Source organism: Capricornis sumatraensis, chromosome 1, assembly GCF_032405125.1.
Source record: "Capricornis sumatraensis isolate serow.1 chromosome 1, serow.2, whole genome shotgun sequence".
Classification (NCBI taxonomy): domain Eukaryota; kingdom Metazoa; phylum Chordata; class Mammalia; order Artiodactyla; family Bovidae; genus Capricornis; species Capricornis sumatraensis.
Window position 1 is genome coordinate 243,076,178 of NC_091069.1, and position 21,418 is coordinate 243,097,595.

Sequence of the window (21,418 nt, forward strand, 5' to 3'; positions counted from 1 at the left end):
CAGTATATGCTATTGCAAATTCCATGGTCTTGAATTCTTCTGGGATAAGTGGTTAAAATAAAAAGATTTGGGGCTTAAAGAACAATAAGCTTAATAATCTTGAAAAACAGTTTATGCCTTGAGGGCTCCAGATAGCTAGGGCTTTGCTTTTGCATTAATCTACAGTTTGGGTTCAAATTCAGTGTTAAAGTAATGTTCACATTACCTGCTGGTTTGTTTCTTCACTTTTCTGAATACCACTCTCTTCCAGGGTGTAGTCATAATTAAACAGATAACCAAGCAGATGCCACAAAATTCCAGCTTGTAATAGGTGTGTCTGTAGCCAGAAATCCACAGCAAAAGAGCTAACACATTCTACCCCAAGGGCAGCCACTCTTGGAATACTCTGAGAATAAAAATAATGGAATTAATGGATTTTAAAAAAAAGCTCCCAAGAGAAACAGACTGTGAATGTATGAGATGCTACTTAGCCAGCTTATTGTATGTGTTTACCTCCTCTTATATTTTCTATTCTGGTTTATATCTGAGTCCTATATCATTTAAAGCCTAAAATTAAAGTAACCATGTGACAAGACACAGAATTACTATTTTAAAAAATTAATTTGAAAACTGAAGCATGATTGTTTACAATATTGTATTAGTTTCAGGTATACAACACAGAGATTCTTTTTTTTTTTTTTGGAGATTACATTCTATTATAGTTAATACAAGATACTGGGTATAAGTCTTTGTGTTATACAATTGGATAATCCTTCCTATCTATTTTATGAATGAAAGTGAAAGTCACTCAGTCATGTCTGACTCTTTGCGACCCCATGGACTATACAGTACATGGAATTCTCCAGGCCAAAACACTGGAGTGGGTAGCGTTTCCCTTCTCCAGGGGATCTTCCCAACCCAGGGATAGAATCCAGGTCTCTTACATTGTAGGCAGGTTCTTTACCAGCTGAGCCATAAGGGAAGCCCAAGAATACTGGAGTGGGTAGCCTAACCCTTCTCCAGCAGATCTTCCTGACCTAGGAATCAAACCAGGGTCTCCTGCACTGTAGGCAGAATCTTTACCAACTGAGCTATCAGGGAAGCCCATTTTATACAGAGCAGTTTGTATTTGTTAATCCCATTTTCCTCATTTGTCCCTCCTCGCCTCCCTCTTCCTTTTCTTTTTGGTAACCATAAGTTTGTTTTCTATGTCTGTGAGACTGTTTCTATTTTGTATATATGTTCATTTGTATTATTTTTTAGATTCCACATATAAGTGATATCATACAGTGCCTGTCTTTGTCTAACTTGTTACACTAAGCATAATATTCTCTAGGTCATTCACACTGCTGCAAATGGCAATATTTCATTCTTTGTTTATGGCTCAATAACATTCCATTGTGTGTATTTGTGTGTATATATAAAGTGTGTGTGTGTATACACATCAACCTAAGCCAACCATTTGTTGATGAACACCTGGGTTGTTTTCATGCCTTGGCTGTTATGAATAGTGCTATGAACACAGGGTGCACATATATTTTCAAATGTGTAGTTTCCCAGATAGGTACCTAGGAGTGGAACTGCTGGATCATATGGTAGCTCTGGGGCTTCCCTGGTGGTTCAGGCAGTAAAGAATCTGCCTGCAATGCAGGAGACCCAGGTTCAATCCCTGGGTCGAAAAGATCCCATGGAGAAGGGAATAGTTACCCACTTCAGTATTCTTTCTCTATTTTTAGTTTTATTAGGGAACCTCCGGAGAAGGTGATGGCACCCCACTCCAGTACTCTTGCCTGGAAAATCCCATGGACAGAGGAGCCCGGTGGGCTGCAGTCCATGGGGTCGGGAAGAGTTGGACACGACTGAGCGACTTCACTTTCACTTTTCACTTTCCTGCATTGGAGAAGGAAAGGGCAACCCACTCCAGTGTTTTTGCCTGGAGAATCCTCAGGGATGGCCTGGTAGGCTGCCATCTATGGGGTCGCACAGAGTCGGACACGACTGAAGCGACTTAGCAGCAGCAGCAGCAGGGAACCTCCATGCTGTTTTCCATAGTGGCTGTACTACACCAACTTACATTCCCAACAACAGTATACAAGGGATCTCTTTCTCCACATCCTCTCCAGCATTTATTATTTGTAGACTTTTTGGTGACAGACATTCTGACCAAAGTGAGGTGATACCTCAATGTGGATTTGATTTGTACCAGAATTACTATCTTTGAAGCCAATTAGTATTAAAGACTTGAGAATACTGTTTTGTTTCACCTCTTGTATTTTTAAAAACAGTGAGGAGGCATTAGTAGCAATTACATGTGCCAGTAATCTTAAGTGTATCAATGAAGCCTTTAGTGTTAAGTGTACAGATTTACTTCTTTATACCAGCATTTCTTTCTTATTAGACACGTCTAAGTATGTCAAGTAAATACAGTTGGGGACGTGTTTTCATCAGATTCCTTATTTCTAGGTACCTTAGCCCAGGATCAGCAACCTAATCCTATTCTATTCCAACACAACTGTCACTCTGCTCAGTTACCAGAGAATCTCTTTTCTTTCCCGTCACTTATCACATCACCCATAGTCAACTTCCCTCAGCAGTGCTGGACTGGGAAGAACAGCAAGCTCTCAGATCCCTATGGTCTTTTCATGCTATGACTTGACTCTTGGCTCAGAGGTTAAAAGCATTTGCCTACAATGTGAGAGACTCGGGTTCGATCCCTGGGTTGGGAAGATCCCCTGGAGAAGGAAATGGCAACCCACTCCAGTATTCTTGCCTGGAGAATCCCATGGACGGAGGAGCCTGGCAGGCTATAGTCCATGGGGTCCCAAAGAGTTGGACACGACTTCACTTTCACTTTCCTTCACTTTACTTTCACTAGACTGATAGCTTAGTCTTCTCTCTTGCTTCCCTGCCTCTGTTCAAATGTTCAGAGGAAACCAACTTCCATCTAGATACGTCACTCTTGTCTTATTCTTTGTGGGCCAGCCCAGAAACAAAGTCATCATTTACAGCAAGGATTCAGTGAAAAACGTTTTTAGAGATCCATGTCATTTACTTGAAAATAATTTTAGGAAAACAACTTATTTATAAATTGAGGACTGGCTACTTGACGAGAAAACTAATTGCTGACTGAATCCAGAAAAACAATAAACGGCAACATCTACCTTGCCGAAATAGAGCACCCGACAGAGATCCCTGATGATGCTGGGCATTTCTGTAATCTTCTCTCGGCATTCTTCAAACTGGGCAGCCACACTATAGCATCTGCTTATGTGTCCACACACCTGCAGGTAACACAACAGAGTAAAAAAAGGTCACTTGTGCATTCCTGTTTAAGACAGTGGAAATCAAATCAGCAGAGATTCGTAATAATGTTTAATGATATATACGATGCTCCAAAATTAAACAGAACATTTCTACTGAATTATCAGTATTTCTGGTTAAGATACCCTATAGATACAAGGTTGGCAAACCATGGCCACTATTCGGCCACAGGCCAAGTCAACCATGATCTGTCTTTGTATGGCCAGGAAGCCTTAGCTTTTACATTTGCAAAGAGTTGTAAAAGTCACAAATAAGAAACATGCAATAGGATTTCCCTGGTGGTAGTGGACAAGAATCTATCTGCCAATGCAGGAAACACAGGTTTGATCCCTGGTCCAGAAAGAGTCCACATGCTGTGGGGCAATAAAGTCCATGTGCCACAACTACTAAACCTGTGCTCTAGAGTCCTCCAGCAGCAACTACTAAAGCCCATTCACCCTAGCACTGGTGCTCAGTGACAAGAGAAGTCACTGCAATTAGAAACCTGTGCACCATGATAAAGAGAAGCCCCCACTCTCCGCAAGGAGAAAGCCCGTGCTCTGCAACAAAGACCCAGTCCAACCAAAAATAAATAAATAATTTAAAAAATATGCAACAGACTACATGTAACCTGAATGTCTCAAATAATCACCCTCTAGCCCCTTTTAAAAAAAAGTTTGCCAACTTCTGGATTAAAGTATTTTTGCCCTGAACTGTAATAATGTACTATACTTATTAATAAAAATACAGATGAAACTCAAAAGCCTGTACCGAATTGTTTTCTATTCTAAATTTTGCTGGCATACACAAAAGGTCAAAAAGATGCATTTTACAGTGATCTTAATGTTCCTGATGGATCTTTTACCAAATAATCCAACAGAAAAGAAGAAAATGAAAAATACTAGATATGGGAGTAAAGTATGGAAGTAAAGAAGGAATTAAGGAAGAGGATGGAAGATAAGTGAAACAAAAATGGAAAAATAACAGATGTTTGAAACTGGGTAAAGGGGATATGGGATTCATTATATCACTCTCTATTATAAGGAAAAAAAATTAAGCCAACAGATTACATATGATTTACCACAGTGCTTATTAAAGTGTGATACACAGAATAACAGCATCAGTATCATCTGGGAATTTTGTTAGAAAAGCATATTCTCAGGCCCCTACCCTAGCCTTTCTGAATCAGAAACTTTGGGCAGAGGACCTGGGAGGCAGACCTCAGCAACCCAGGTTTTAATGAGCCCTCAAAGTGATTCTAAAACACACCTAACATCTGAACTACTAGTCTAGCGTAACTTTCTTGGAATAGCCTTACCTGTACTGACATGTCACTTGGTTTACTAGAACGATTCAAGACAGCCACACAGCGACTAAATGCCTCTTGTAACACCTGCAGAGAAAGAAGTCTGCAGTTAACTCTCAAAGTTTGAAAAGCCTCCTCTGCTAGGAACAAAACATTAATTAACCTTCTAGTATTAGAAACTTGGCAAATAAGTATTGGCTCAATTAACATTTGATAAATAAACAAGTAAACAAAGAACCCTGCAGTTTTTTCAAAGCATCCTGCTACACTATTTTGCAAGTAATATTAAGTTCACCAACTTTGAATCTAATATTCTCCAATTCATATTATGCAATAAGGCTCCATTTATTTTAATTTTGGTATTAGAATATAAAGAACATGGTACTCTGTTGCAATAAATTAAAGAAACTGTATCAACTGTATTCATACTTGGTAAATTCTTTATTGCTAAGAGACAGTTTGCCTAAACTAGCTTTAAGACAAGGACAAAGATCATTCCATATTACCTCAATTCCATTCTCCCGTCTAAGCTCTTCAGCATTGAGGGCTGAGCAGTTAACCGTATGGAAAGCCAGCTCTGCAGCAGCAGGCAACAATGGTGATTCTTTTGAGAAAAGGAGGTCATCTGAAGTTTCCATTGTTATAGTCCTAATTAGCATGGGGTATCCTGCATATTTATAAGGCTGTAAATCTGAAATAATTATGGTTTTAAGTTAATTTTTAATTACATTGTCAAAAAAAAATTAAAAGTCAACATCTTAAATGTTTCCTAATTCTAGTTTATATAAAGAAATTAAACTGAGAACAAATCCCTTGGATCTTTTCTACTAGCAAACTTGTTTGGTTGACCTCTCTAAAATGCTTCTACTAGAAAAAGAGTATTTCCTGGTATAAACTTTGTGTATAGTGGTTTTGATCCTTCACAGAGTATCTACTTTCTGTATGGTCCATGTGATCTTTATAACTGTTACCTTTTGAGAATGACCAATAATCTACTTTAACCCATTTTTAAGACAGCTTAAATAAAAAAAGCCCCTTGGAACTGGTCCTGGTAGTCCTAACACATACATATATAAGGAAAAGAGTGAATGAATTAATGTTAAGTTCTATCAGATGAGGACCGACTACCGTAGAACTTACTGAGTATAAACTCCCTTTGTGAAAAGTAGAAGACAGCGTGAAAACAAATTCTCACCTTGATAACACATAAAATGAGCTACAGATGCACTATGGTGGCTAAAATAGAATTATCAGCCAAAAAAACAAACCAATGGTTTGAAGACTTCTTTAAATTTATTCTCATTACTGATAAATGTCATGTAACTAAATGTTTTACAAATGCTTTCTGTTGAATTTATATGCAAAACTCAATCAATCACTGCTCTAATGTCCAAGCTGCTCAATCCCCATGATGTCCCCTCCAATAAACTAGAATCCTACTTATCTTAAATTACCCCACACTCCTGTTTATCTCAGATTTCTCATTATTCTCTTTTCTCCCATCATCCTACAGAGCAAATAGGTTTCCCATTTTGTGTGTAAGCCAAGATTAGCTCCAAGCCAATGGACACACCTGTTATACTGAAACTAAATCCAACCTCCCCAACAAAGTCTAACTGTTAGGCTACCACAAATCACCCTAAAAACAACATCGGAAATTCCCAATAACCTATACCAAAAAATCACACTTATTTCATTTATAAAATTTTCATAGTGTTCCACAAGATCAGAGGATTTTGAGAGCTACCACAGAAAAATGAAGTGTGAGGGGATATATATGACCATTTGAAAAGTCTCTCTTGCCTTTTTTTAAGATTTATTTATTCATTTAATTTTTTGGCTGTGGTGGGTCTTCATTGTTGCACATGGGCTTTCTCCAGTTGCATAAAGCATTGTGCAGCTTCTCATTGTGGTGGCTTCTTCTGTTCGGAAGCATAGCTCTAGGTTCAAGGACTTCAGTAGTTGCACCTTGCAGGCTCTAGAGCATGGGCTCAGCAGTTGTGGCACATAGGCTCAGTTGCTCCAAGGCATGTGAAACATTCCCAGGCCAAGGATTGGACCAGTGTCCCTTGCACTGGAAGGTGGATTCTTAACCACTGGACCACGAAGGAAGCTCTGTTGCTTTTTAAAAAACAGAACACCCTAGATGTTTTCAGCCTTTAGACGTTTATAGATAGGTGGAGTCTTACAAAAGACGTGATCCTTAAATTCCAGGTCCATTTTAGATCTCATTTAATATGTTTATTATTAAATGGCCAAAGACAAAACTAACCAAGTACCTCCACAGAACAGAAATGTCCTTTAAGAAGGAACAATGAAATCTTATTGAGAATGTGAACTACTGAAAAACATAGGCAAGAATTGTAAGGTATAAAACAAACATTTTGGGTCTAACTACAGAAAACTACTCTTTTACTGTATTTAAAATGGAATTCCAAGAGTCTTCTGCATAAATAATTAGAAATACGTAGGAGGAAGGTTCAAGAGGGAGGGGACATATGTATACTTATGGCTGATTCACAGTGTTGTACAGCAGAAACCAACACAACATTGTAAAGCAATTAATCTCCAAATAAAAATAAATTAAAAATATAATAATAAAAAAATATTAACCCCCCCCCCAAAAGAAATAAGCAGCAGAAACAAGGAACATGGTAGAATTAGCTGGAGGAAAAATCGTAACACATGCCTTACCTTCTTTATGACGGTTGAAGAGAATGCTCTGAGTTTTCAGAATTAAAATTATATTCTCTGGATCTGGTCCATCCATAATTTTTGCTGATTTGGTACATAAAAATTCATAGGCTTTATTTACCTTTTCAAACATATCCTGTATGTAACCAAAGACAATCAACCTTTAATTCAGAACATCTAAAATCACAACTTAGAACACAGCTAGTTTGTATTTTACTAATAACTTTAGTTACTATTTTGTTCTGTTTTTTTGTATTAAGGAATTCATTAGAACTGTAATTTAGGTGGCATAGTTTTCAAATGAAACAACTTTTTTTTCCCCAAAAAAGCTATTCAATGATCTCAATACCATTTACTGAAAATTTTTTCTTCACTGGCTTATACCATAAATGTTATATTAAATTCATATACACCAGATATAGTTTCTGAATTATTATAAAAATAGTTATAAGAGGTACTATTTTTTGAGCACTATGGCAGGCACTTTGCTAAATGCTTTACATACATTATTTCACATAATTCTCAAAACACTATATAAGGTGTGTACCCTTAATAACCTCATTTTTAAGATGTCACATAACTTGCCTAAGGTCACAAAGCCCACTGCTGACAGAGCTAAGACTCCTATATCCATGCTCTTAATTACTATTCTATAATGTTCCTTGATCTATATGTTGATCTTTGTGCCAGTAGAATACTGTATTACTATTGTAGTTTTATAGAGTACTTAGTATCTGGTAGTTCAAGTCTAGAAATATAATACTGATTTCAAAACTTCTTCCTATACTGACTGTTTTCTTTCCTAGATTAATCAGAACTGCTTTAAATTTCTCAAAAAATGTCCCAGGTTTTTTGATTAAAACTACCTTAAGTACATAAAAGTGATGTTTTTTTCAATGCTAACTTCCTACTCAGGAATATTGCCTATCTCTAATAAAAAACACTAGCCTTGAATCAGGGGAAACTACCTGAAGTTTTTAGCAACAGACTATGAGCACTAGTTTTAGTGGTCCTTATGTGATTTTATGAGTGTCCACTGGCATTATAGTAGGAAGCTGCAAAACACAAGATCAGGGAATGCTGGCAGCAGATGACTTTAACTCTGAACCAAATTTTCTGTTTTTTCATTAACAGTCATAAGAAGTTGGATGTCATTAGAAAGAAAGAAATTACCCAAGGCAATCTGAGTGGCAATGGATCACCGACAAATGAATTAAGTTCACCCATCTCTTGGCTGCCTTCAATTACTCATGTGACAGCTCATTAGAGTTAATTTTCAAACAAACATGGGTAAGAAAAGAGAATAAAAACCTTAAGCTACTAGTCGTGCTTCCCCAGTGGCTCAGCTGATAAAGAACTGGCCTGCCAATGCAGGAGACACCAAGAAATGTGGGTTTGATCCCTAAGTCAGGAAGACCCACTGGAGAAGGAAATGGCACCCTGCTAAAGTATTACTTATTCTTGCCTGGAAAATTCCATGGACAGAGGAGCCTGGTGGGCTACAGTCCATGGGATCACAAAGAGTCAGACATGACTGAGCACACTCACACTAGTCAAAGAGCAGTCCTTTTGATAAAATGAGAGATGACCATCTATGCAAAAAATGAGCACGTCGATCAGAAGTTAATTTAACATATACTAGACATATATTATGAGGCAGACACTGGTGCATAAGTATATCTTTTCTCTACCTGAAACAGCAGTAGAACAAAAGCAAGTCAACCCCAAGGCCCTAACTCGAAAGGCAGTACATACCCTCCCTTCTGGATTCTTATCAGGATGATATTTCTGTGCAAGTCTGAAATAAGCTTTTCTAATTTTGCTCTCATCATGCCTGCAAAATAGGAAAACTGTTTCATGAACTGAGTAATGTACAAGAAAAATATTTACACAATCATCTAAAATGATTATTTTAAGAACCTTACTTTTATTGTGTATGATCATATATTAGGCACCTAATTAAATCAGTAAGACTTAAGTAAGGTTATTCTTTTTTAAAAAATATGTTTTATCTATTTTAATTAAAGGATAATTCCTTTACAATATTGTGATGGTTTCTGTCATAAATCAGTATGAATCAGCTATTGGCATACATGTGTTCCCTCCATCCTGAACCTCCCTCACAATTCCTCCTCACCCTATCCCCCTAGGTCTACACAGAGCACCAGCTTTGGGTGCCCTGCTTCATGCATCAAACTCTCACCGGTTATCTATTTTACATATGGTAATGTATATGGTTCAAAGCTACTGTTTCAAATTATCCCACCCTCTTCTCCTGCTAAGTCCAAAAGTCTGTTCTTTACATCTGTGTAGCCTTTGCTGCCCTATATGTAGGATCATTGATAAAGATTATTCTTATGTATGATCTTTACCCTTAAAAAAAAAAGTTACCTATACAAGGTTACCATATTCACTTCAAATTACAAAACCATACTTGGGGTTCAAATAACTTAGAATTACTTTTAAACCAACTTTTCAAAATGTCACTTCAAACTATAATTCTAAGTTATTTTAACTTTCAGTTCAGTTCAGTCACTCAGCCGTGTCCAACTCTTTGCATTCCCATGGACTGCAGCACACCAGGCTTCCCTGTCCATCACCAACTCCCAGAGCTTGCTCCAACTCATGTCCATTGAGTCCATGATGCCACCCAACCATCTCGTCTTGTCGTCCCCTTTTCCTCCTGCCTTAATCTTTCCCAACATCAGGGTCTTTTGTAATCGATCAGTTCTTTGTTATCAGCTGGCCAAAGTATTGGAGCTTCAGCATCAGTCCTTCAAAAGAATATTCAGGACTGATTTCCTTTAGGATAGACTGGTTGGATCTCCTTGCTATCCAAGGAACTCTCAAGAGTCTTCTCCAACATCACAGTTAGAAAGCATCAATTTTTCGACACTCAGCTTTTTTTATGGTCTAACTCTCACATCTATACACGTGGTGTTGGAGAAGACGCTTGAGAGTCCCTTGGACTGCAAGGAGATCCAACCAGTCCATTCTGAAGATCAGCCCTGGGATTTCTTTGGAAGGAATGATGCTGAAGCTGAAACTCCAGTACTTTGGCCACCTCATGGGAAAAGTTGACTCATTGGAAAAGACTCTGATGCTGGGAGGGACTGGAGGTGGGAGGAGAAGGGGACGACAGAGGATGAGATGGCTGGATGGCATCACTCACTCGATGGACGTGCGTTTGAGTGAACTCCGGGAGTTGGTGATGGACAGGGAGGCCTGGTGTGCTGTGATTCATGGGGTCGCAAAGAGTCGGATACGACTGAGAGACTGAACTGAACTGAACTGGAAAAACCGTAGCTTCAACTATCAGGACCTTTGCCGGTTAAGTGTTAACTTTCAGCCTATACTTAAAATGTTTTTTTTTTTTCCTATCATATGTATTCTACTATAAAACTTCACTGATTAATAAATCTGCATTCTTTCCTATACATCATTTACTATCCTAGACACTGCTATCAAATATCTTCCTTAGGTATAAGACAAATTGCAAGGAGATGGGAAAGATGATACTAAAAATGACTCACGGTCCCTGTCCTTGAGGGAGATTAAGCAGTTCATAAGCATCATCTATTGACATTGTAGGTGGCTTCTTTTCTACTTCCTTCTTCCAGGCATCAAGGGTATCTTTTAGAAGCTTGACCTTAAAGACAGAATCAAAAGTTATGTTTAGCAGCAGCAGCAGCAAAGTAAAACTATTTCAGAATATAATTTGTAAGTTATGAAACTGTTGTGTTATATTTACTTAAATTGACATTTTAGGCTAAACAACGAACAGCTTTCTAAATACAAATAACCAGAATTTCCTTCTAGTATTGTTAAATGTTAGGTAGCAAAGTATTTGTTACAGGGCTATTATTTTTTTTAAGTGGTATCTTAATTCTCGGCCAATTTTTGCCTCTCCTTTTAATTGTTAAAGAAACAGAAAGTATGGAAAATGTAGAAATTAGCAATGAACTGGCAAAAATAAGAGTGTCCCAGGAATTAATACTATGTTTTTTATGTGAACTCTCAGTTAATCTTACCAACCACCACAGGAATAGCTGCTATTAGTAGTAACAGCGCTATTATCATACCTGAGGTTTAGATAAGCCAAGCAATACACTCAATAATATGTTGTTGTTGTTTAGTTGCTAAGTCATGTCTAACTTTCTACATCCCCATGGACTGTAGCCTAGGCACGAATACTGGAGTGGATTGCCATTTCCTTCTTTAAAGGATTTTCCCAACCCAGGGATCAAACCCATGTCTCCTGTACTGCGGGTGAATTCTTTACCTCTGAGTCACCTAGTAAGTAAGTGAAGTCACTCAGTCGTGTCCGAGACTGAGTGACCCCATGGACAGTAGCCTACCAGCCTCCTCTATCCATGGGATTTTCCAAGCAATAGTACTGGAGTGGATTGCCATTTCCTTCTCCAGTGGATCTTCCCGACCCAGGGATCGAACCAGGGTCTATCGCATTGTAGACAGATGCTTTACCGTCTGAGCCACCAGGGAAGCCCATAAATAGGTGACCCACAAAGAGCTTGTCCAGGATTAGAAACTGGAACCTTACACACCCAAACAGATAATCATACCCTAGACTGATGAGCTATTAATCACCAAACAAACTCAACCCCAAACTGCCTAACTTCAGCATCTGTGGGCTTAATCATTCTCTTATAAAGACAAGCTCCCACCAAGCTATTATAACATGTAATTATATTATATAATTACATAACCTTAGTATATTATATAATCTCTTAATAGATTAAGAAGATTAAGAGATTAAGGAGAGGTGGCAAGAATACACAGAACTATGCAAAAAAAGGTCTTAATGACCAAGATAAGTATGATGGTGTGGTCACTCACCTAGAGCCAGGCATTCCAGAGCATGAAGTTAGGTTGGCCTTAGGAAACACTACTATGGACAAAGCTAGTGGAAGTGATGGAATTCCAGCTGAGCTATTTTAAATCCTAAAAGATGATGCTGTTAAAGTGCTGCATTCAATATGTCAGCAAACTTGGAAAACTAAGCGTGGCCACAGGACTGGAAAAAGGTCAGTTTTCATTCCAATCCCAAAGAAGGGCAATGCCAAAGAATGTTCAAACTACCATACAACTGCACTCGTTTCACCTGCTAATAAGGTTATGCTCAAAATTCTTCAAGTTAGGCTTCAGGCAGTATGTGAACTGAGACTTTGCAAATATACAAGCTGGGCTTAGGAAAGGCAGAGGAATTTGTTGGATCATGGAGAAACCAAGGCAGTTCCAGAAAAACACATACTTCTGCTTCACTGACTACACTGAAGCCTCTAACTATGTGGATCACAACAAACTGTGGAAAATTCTTAAGAGATGGGACTACCAGACCACCTTGTCTCCTGAGAAAACTGTTCGCGGTAGAGAAGCAACAGTTAGAACTGGACATGGAACAACAGACTGGTTTAAAATTGGCAAAGGAGTATGTCAAGGCTGTATACTGTCATCCTGCTTACTTGACTTCTATGCAGTGTACATCATGCAAAATGCCAGGCTGGATGAAGCACAAGCTGGAATCAAGACTGCTGGGAGAAGTACCAACAACCTCAAATATGCAGATAATACCACTCTAAAGGCAGAAAGCAAAGAGGAACTAAAGAGCCTCCTGATGAGGGTGAAAGGGGAGAGTGAAAAAGCTAGCTTGAAACTCAAAAAACAAAGATCATGGCATCCAGACCCATCACTTCATGGCAAATAGAAGGGGAAAAAGTGAAAGCAGTGACAGGTTTTATTTTCTTGGGCTCCAAAATCACTGTGAACAGTGATCACAGGCATGAGATTAAAAGATGCTTGTTCCCTGGAAGGAAAGCTATGACACATCTAGACAGCATATTTAAAAGCAGAGACATCACTTAGCTGACAAAGGTCTGGACAGTAAAAAATGCGGGTTTCCTAACAGTTATATACGATGTGAAAACTGGACCATAAAGAAGGCTGAGCGCTACAGAACTGATGCTTCTGAATTGTGGTGTTGGAGAAGACTCTTGAGAGCCCTTTGGAGAGCAAGGAGATCAAGCCAGTCAATCCTAAAGGAAATCAACCTTAAATATTCATTGGAAGGACTGATGCTGAAGCTGAAGCTCCAGTACAACCTGATGGCAAACAGCTGATGCAATGGAAAAGAACCTGATGCTGGGAAAAACTCAGGGCATGAAGACGGGGGGGCAACAGAGGATGAGATGGTTGGACAGCATTACCAACTCAATGGATATGAGTTTCACCAAACTCCAGGAGAGGGTGAAGGGCAGGAAAGCCTGGCACACTGCAACCCATGGAGCTGAAAAGAGTCAGACACAACTTAGCGATGGAACGTCAACAAATTTTGTTACATGTATGAAATTGAGTTTGTTTTTGTCAGAAAAGATCAAGATTTTAAAGTCCTTTTATGCTCCCTGAAAAAACTTTCAGTTTAGGATTTACCCAAATACAGTCAAATTACAGAGTGCTTAAGTAAAAAGAACTATTTAAGAAATCTATTATCCTTCTTAGAAAGAAGAAATTACCCAGAAGCAATTAGAGGTTATTTTTATGATTTAAGAAGGCACAAATTAATCTGCTGACTTACCGGGTCTTTAATTGGCCAATCTGGAAACCGGAGTGTATCACAAAGTTGTTTGAGATAATAAATACTACAAAATAGTTCATTTTCTAGTTGTGGGTAGTTGATAACTGGGATGGGGCAATATTGATAAAGTGCTCTTGTGTTACTCTGCAGACGAGGTGTAAAATCAGCAAGATGGGCAGCAATCTTCTCTATCATGAGGCGCCTACAATTAGAAAAGTCTCCAAGCATTATGATGACATTATTTATTTAAAAAAACATTTACCTATCTGGTTGTACCCGATCTTAATAGAGACCTGTGAGACCTAGCTCCCTGACCAGGGATCGAACCTGGGCCCTCTGCATTCGGAGCATGGAGCCTTAACCACGGGGACAACAGGGAAGTCCCTATTTTATCTTTTATGTTAAAGAAAAATTTACGACAGGAAATCACGCAAGATAATTACATGGATCTTCTTCAGAGTAACTCAGTTATTGACCTAAATGAGAGCTTTAAGAATGTTACTCAGCATATTCTAAATTTATTGTGTACAAACACTTTATGGATATAAATTTGTTTGTAATACTATCTATAGAGAAAACCAAAGACAAAAAGATTGAGAATACCAACTCTTCTTACTGAAAATTCAGTCATTAGACGGTCAAAAGGTATGGAATCTGCATGCGTGAGGGCACAGCCATGGAATCAAGTCAGCTCTCTCCCCAAAGCAGCTCACTCTGTGGGCTTTATTTTAGTTAAATTAGCACACCTAGGATCTGGCCCTCACCTAAGCAGAAACCGGATCTGCTCAGGATACACAAAGCTTCATCCTTCAGACGAGGGACTCATACCAACCAGTCTCAGAAGAAAAATATTACACAGAATAATTATAATAAACTTATTCATATTCCTATATATTTGTTCCCAATGAAAAATATGACAGTCATACAGAATATAGTTAAATTGGTGGCTAGTACATGTCAAGCCTATAAGTCAGACTATTAGAGAAGCCAAATGATGACCAGCAGGTAGTACTGTGAGTGTGGGCCAGCCAAAAAAAAGTGGGTAACTGACTCAGAAAATCAACTGCCATCCAGCTAGGAAGACTGAGGAGTTGTCCAGAGAGGCAAACTTGACACTGGAATCACAACTGCCAAGTCTTTACCAGACACACCCTGTATAGATACTGATATCGGCTTCTGGGCCTCTCCTTTTTCTTGGTGGAAAATGGACTTTCCTATGGCATTCCTCTGGCAACCTCCAGATTATGGTCAACGTGTGCTGGCTAGGAAGCCCTAATTAAAATGACTCCGGTATCTCTAGTCCGATCTACTTTTTGTGGGCATAGTTTTTAAATGGGACAGAGTTCTATTTCAAAATACTCAGGAGTATCTAAATTTAAGCCCCATATGTCCCATACATATACACTAATTCACTGCCTGAAAGTCCGGTGGTAATAGGCTCCACACCCTTATGTAAAACTCCACTAAGGTAACAGTAATTTTGTCACATCAAGTTAGAACAAGAAAAAAGCTGAGGGCTTTGTGAACAAGTCACTTGATTTGGCACCAATGACTACTGTAGCTTGAGATTAAGCAACTAGTAAAAGTAAATCTTTTCACAGAAGTCAAATCAGAAGGCAAAAGGTTGAGAGTCTGTGTATAATATACAATCGACTAGCTATTTACCTCATTTCACTGCTCCAGATTGCCTCTGGAGTATCAAATTCTCCTAGAAAGATCTCGGAAAACTTTTCAGGCTCGTAATTTTCTAAGTAACAAACCATTGCTTCTGGTAGAATGTGCCCAAGTATACTTCTCTGAAAAATATCCTGTCCTTTTGTCTTTAAAACAAAACAAAACAAAACAAAACATAGTTAGAAACACTTTAAAACTTTAGTTATCTTCCAGTTTTCTAATAAATGAATTGGGATTAGAGAACATTTTAAGAAGCTAATTGGAACATACTGCTTTTATGCTTTGGAAATTTGATGAAAAAAATGGCAAAAAGAGAAGTGCAAGGTTTCTGGTATGAACTGCCTTGGCATGAGCTCCAAGATGGAACTACCCCCTCTAGCCCTGCAGCAGCCTTAATTCTCCTCAGGGGTCAGGTACTGCCAACATTATTTAGGGCATCTGACCTCTGACCATGTGTAATGGTAGTGACTCTGCAAAGATTTACATCAATTATTCTATTACACTGTTGGCAGTAGTTCCCAACCTACACTTGCTTCTGTTTTCAAAAATAAGTCTAGAAAAATCAAGATCTTAAAGAGTCTATCCTCATGAAGTGTGGCTAAAACTTAGACGGAGAATTTCTATTAAAAGTAATTATAATTAATGGTATTAAGAACTTCATATTCTCTGGTTGGCCAAATGGAGTCAGCATAATGTTCATACTTTTATCATGGTAAATTTTTAAACTCATTTCTTTACCTAACTAGGAGGGGAGAAAAAAAAAACCCTATGGACTATAAATACTTTTCTTATTTCCTTCTAGGCAAACAGAGGACGTTTTGTTCCTCTAGGATCTGACAAAGAAGTGAAAAAAGCCAACATATGGTTTTACTACTTAGTGCACAAATTAGATGATGAATATTTCAGGCTTTTTACTAATAAAAGCCATAAATTCATTGTTAAACTTTCAGGTGAGGAATTGCTGTTCTGTCCTTTAGAACAGAACCTTATTTGGTTCTACATCTAGAGTTCTGCTACAAACAAATACTGTTTTGCTGTAATTATTCAAAAGTTAGGTGAAATGGTTTTATAATATAAAACTTGAAAAAAGATTACATATACATAACTGCACAGAAAAAAGGGGAAAAAAGAATGACAAAAGTGCTTTATGTTGCATTAATGTGGTAGCATTAGAGGCAACTTTTTAAGAAACTTGTTATTCTCATTTTCTATTTGTATAGAGCTATAGAAACCATACTTCCATGGGCATCACTTTAATATTATTAGACTGGAGATAGATTACTTTCTAGGATTTTACTGGCTTCTCTATAAAATAGGCAGTTTTGGTCTTGTGTCTGTTGTCAAAGTAATGTAACACTCCTTGGTTAGTCTCTTAAACAGAGGTCCAGTTTCGATTTATACCACTCTCAATAAAATCTGAAAATCAATGTTTCATGAAAGTATAACAAAATTTCAAATAAGATTCAGTTATTTATTTACAGTAAACATTTCTGCAAAATGTAGGTACAAAGTTACATTTGTCAAAGCTACCTGGATAAAGTCTCATTTTTTTATATTCCTATTATTCCTCCCCAAGTAAAATGGCAAGAATACTTGAGAGCGCCTGAAGAAGTAAGTAGCCTCAAAATAAAAACTTAGCACGTCTCCCACACTGGGATCTGAACAAAAAGAATGTGAAAGTCTTACTAAATCTGAGCTGACTATATGAGACTCAGGCATATAATGAATTGTTTATTACCACTACTAATTAAATTTTACACAAAGGGAACAAATTATACTCATAGATAGCAAATGTCAGGTTATAATCATATCTATAATTTAAATATTAAGTCTAATAGGCAACATTTATTTTAAAACATTAGGTTAGACTTTCTTTGTGCAAGGTACCACAAGGAAAGCAAAATATGAATAAAAGAATATCTGCCTTCAAGTGCTTATAATCCAATACACATATACAACTTAGGAAACGTTAGTGCCAGGACAGGTTCCCCAGTATTAAGTCCCATATTCAGAGGATTAATCTGGCTTACCTCTTCTGACTTGAAGGCCTGTTTGGTATGTGTGTACTTCAAAAATCTAGGGGAAAAAAAAACTACTTATCAGATACAGGAACTGATTTAGATTTAATAACCTTAATTTTCTAAGACTGGGTGTTTTTTTTTTTTTTTGAAGTATTGTTGATTTACTATGCTGTGCCAGTCTCTACTGTATGGTGAAATGACTCAGTTATACACATATATTCTTTTTATATTATTTTCTATTACAGTTTATCACAGGATATTGAATATAGTTCCCTGTGCTATACAGTAGGACCTTGCTAAGACCAGACCTTTTTTATAAATAAAAGCCATAAAAGGCTCTTAAACTTGTAAATCCATATTCTCAAACTGCTGAATTTTTATTTAAGGCAAGAATTTACACAAATTAGAAAAACTTTTAATGATGGTCATACTATAATTAAATAATATAAAAAATTACTCAATTTTAAGAAAAAAGCAAAATGTAAAACAATATAAATATATTAAATCTATTTGATTAAAATACTAGATGATGATACAATTTTTATGTTAGATGTGGTAAAATGGTGTGATTCTGAATAACTTTTGCCCAATCTTCTAATTTTCAAATTTTCAAACATATAAACACCTCTTAAAATGAAAAATGTAATAAAGGCAATGGTATGCTCACAAAATATAAATTTAACAAATCTGTCCATGTACAATTAAAATAATTTCAAATAAATTTTACCGAGCAACAGGAAGCACATTGGAACCTGTATACATCATGATGAAGAAAAATACTCCACTTAGATAAAGTCGAGGTAACTGTGGGTTATCTTGCATAATATGGTATAACAAAATAGCAACCTTCTCAACAAGGATAGGGTCAAAGGTCAACAGTAGCTAAAAAAAGAAATAAAATGTTTTTGTTACTGGGCTATTAAAACTTGCAACATCATCATTCATCTTAGCTTTATGGATTTCATGCGCTCAAGTTACAGTTTCTCCTAAGTAGAAAGTGGTGGTGGTGGTGGTGGTGGTCTAGTTGCTAAGTCATGTCCGACTCTTATGATCTGTGGACTGTAGCCTGCCAGGCTCCTCCGTCCATGGGATTCTCCAGGCAAGAATACTGGAGTGGGTTGCCATTTCCTTCTCCAGGGGATCTTCCCAACACAGGACTCGAACCCGGGTCTCCTGCATGGCAGGCAGATGATTTATCAACTGAGCTATGAGGGAAGCCAAGCAGTAAGTAGTAAAATAAAAATCAGACTGACTCAGTATGTTTGTCTACCAGCTTCTAAGCAGATTTGAAAAATATTTTATAGATTTAATGTAGAGATAGTAAAATATTAATACAGAAGTAATCAAAATTTATTCATTAAAAGCTCAACCATGCCTGAAGCTGTTTTGATTAGAGGGAAAATTGTTTTTTGTGCAGGACTCTTCCTGAATGGACTTCTCTGTTAATGATAAAAGGAAAAAGAAGAGTAGCTACACTTTGGGTTAGTTTCAGGTCAGTTGATCTGCAATGAAGCATCCTGTGAAGACTATTTGGGAACTCAAAGAACTGAGCAGAGCACAGCTTTCAGTGGAACAGCACTAAAAAAAATAGTGCAAGTGCAGGTACAAGGCAAGAGGGTAACCAAATACCAGCAGGGCTGCTACTACCAGACAGTACCAAGAGGTGCCATCTCTAGAAACCTGATCCAGCAATACTGAAGGAACTATTTGGAATCTCTGGAATGCCTCTGGACTAATTAAAAAAAAAGTGTCAAGTACTGCTATGACTAAACCTGATAAATTTAGTAAGTTTCATCTTAACAAAAGTAACATTTCAATTTGCTATGAACACTTACTTCTGAGGAATCCCCAGTCTGGAGTCAAACGCTACCAGTAAAAAAATTACAATAATGAAAATAAGTATTAGCTCAGACTAGGGGCCAAAGTTCTAGACTCAGTATATGAGACTGCATAGCTATATGTCTTCAAGTAATTAAAATTTTTCTGTTTTTGGTGTCTTATCTATTCAGCAAGGTATTTTGATTATACATAGTAAAATAGTACTATGACATATTTTACAAAAGAAAAACTGAGACACAATAACATAGGATTTTTCCTAGAGTTAATGGTGTTAAGATTAGACATCACTCTAACAAAAATATGGAAATTAACAGGCAACAACCTACAATATCTGAAATAGTGACTATACCAAAAACCTTAGGATATTCATTTGCTATATTCTAGACCATTCCAAAAATCCTGAAGTTGCATTAGATGGTAAAACTGGTTATTGCTCTTATGGTCAAATAATGTACAGAAACCTGTACCAAGCAATGTAGATAGATAATGTTCCTGAAAAACATTACAGCTGCCTAACTATGCTTTGCAAGAATAAGGCCTCCCAGAATATAGAAAATTAAGTGAAAACAAAAACAGCTTCTAAGAAACTTTTTTTTTAACAGTATAAAAAAATAATGGAGGCACAAACTGCTTAAAAGCAGGTAGGTTTATCAATAAATTTCTTCTATCATTCTATCGATACTTATGCATATATTACCAAGAACTTTTGGTTAATTAAAATACATCTTCCCCTCAAAACTTCATGGTACGCTGACCACATCTCTTAAAATTTGTTTTTCAGTCAATCCTTCCTGGCCCGAAATTCAACCTTATTTACATCTACTTCTTTCCTCTCAGTTTCTAAGTATTGGAAAATGTTTGGCAGAGGCAGATGTTTTAGGCATGGTCTTTTATCTACATGAGGAGAGAGGCCAGGATGGAAAACAAGCCCTTCCCCTTGTATCATGTCACATGTGCAGCTACAGAGACATCTAGGCTAGGGTGGTAGTGGCTGCAAGAAATAACTGCAGTGCTCTTCAGAAGAGTGCACGAACACTGAAAAGCTGGCATGCTTAAATAACAGAAGTTGGGAAGATTTTTTAAAAAGTTGATAGGGCCCTGTCACTGTCATATTCACAATTTTTTTTTTCATTACCAGTGACTTTCACAGGCACCTATTATTTATCTGTGAACATAAAATGGTACTCTCCTCTCCCTTCTCACACCAAAGTACAACTGAAAGATACAAACTGCACAAGTTACTGACATATTTTAAAGTCACAAAATGTGTGGTGAATATAAAAAATTAGATCTGACAATAGAATAATCAACAGATAGGGAAAACAATGACCTGAAATCTCAAGGGCCAGACTTACTTAGGGCTCATCTAGAATTTAGGCAGCTTACTTCCCAGAGTAGAATAACAATAAGGAATAAATAAAAGATACTTTAGTACATCCTACATAATTTCAACTCAATACTCTGGATCAGCTGAGATCCATGGAAACATATAACTAAGAAGACTCAAAACGCTGACAAGACCGCTGCATCCATATCTTAAGATACAACCCAGCACGTCTCCATCTGTGGCCTGCTGTATGCTTCCCTGAAACAGTACCCCTAAAACACCATCATGCACCATGAACCTGAGCATGTCACCTTTCAGTTATTATGCTGTTGTGATTTTTAAGAACAGATAATAAATAAAACATCTTGAGAATAATTCTGGAGCCTGGAGGCTTCTCAATTCTAGGCTCTTGGATGTGCAGCCTTCCACAGTAATTCATGTTTTTTGAAAATGCAACAGACTACAATAAAACAAAGACCGGTGCTCACAATACAGTTAAATAAGGGAAAACGATTCTTAAAATATTATTCCTAGTTTATTACATAAAAGTAACTTACCTGAATAATATGGGGAAGGCAAGCATTGTCTGACAATAATCTTTTCACTCTGGGTAAAGGCCGAATGATGGCATTATCTTGATCCCTAGAAAAATATTTTCTATGGTCAATATTTAATACATTTATTAA

General features: G+C 37.3%; 1 protein-coding gene across 1 annotated transcript in view; it reads right to left on the reverse strand.

Annotated features, from left to right (window-relative positions):
- The window catches only part of DNAJC13 (DnaJ heat shock protein family (Hsp40) member C13), a 140,611-nt gene that overhangs the window by 48,430 nt on the left and 70,763 nt on the right, over nucleotides 1–21,418 (reverse strand). Inside the window, exons 29-40 of the mRNA XM_068980123.1 lie at nucleotides 21,290–21,374; nucleotides 18,294–18,448; nucleotides 17,576–17,621; nucleotides 15,537–15,691; nucleotides 13,872–14,073; nucleotides 10,813–10,928; nucleotides 9,035–9,113; nucleotides 7,280–7,415; nucleotides 5,092–5,276; nucleotides 4,598–4,672; nucleotides 3,141–3,260; nucleotides 206–385 (exon numbers count right to left, since the gene is read on the reverse strand). Coding sequence (XP_068836224.1) covers nucleotides 206–385; nucleotides 3,141–3,260; nucleotides 4,598–4,672; nucleotides 5,092–5,276; nucleotides 7,280–7,415; nucleotides 9,035–9,113; nucleotides 10,813–10,928; nucleotides 13,872–14,073; nucleotides 15,537–15,691; nucleotides 17,576–17,621; nucleotides 18,294–18,448; nucleotides 21,290–21,374 — 1,534 coding nt within the window. The remainder of the gene's footprint in view (nucleotides 1–205; nucleotides 386–3,140; nucleotides 3,261–4,597; nucleotides 4,673–5,091; nucleotides 5,277–7,279; nucleotides 7,416–9,034; nucleotides 9,114–10,812; nucleotides 10,929–13,871; nucleotides 14,074–15,536; nucleotides 15,692–17,575; nucleotides 17,622–18,293; nucleotides 18,449–21,289; nucleotides 21,375–21,418) is intronic.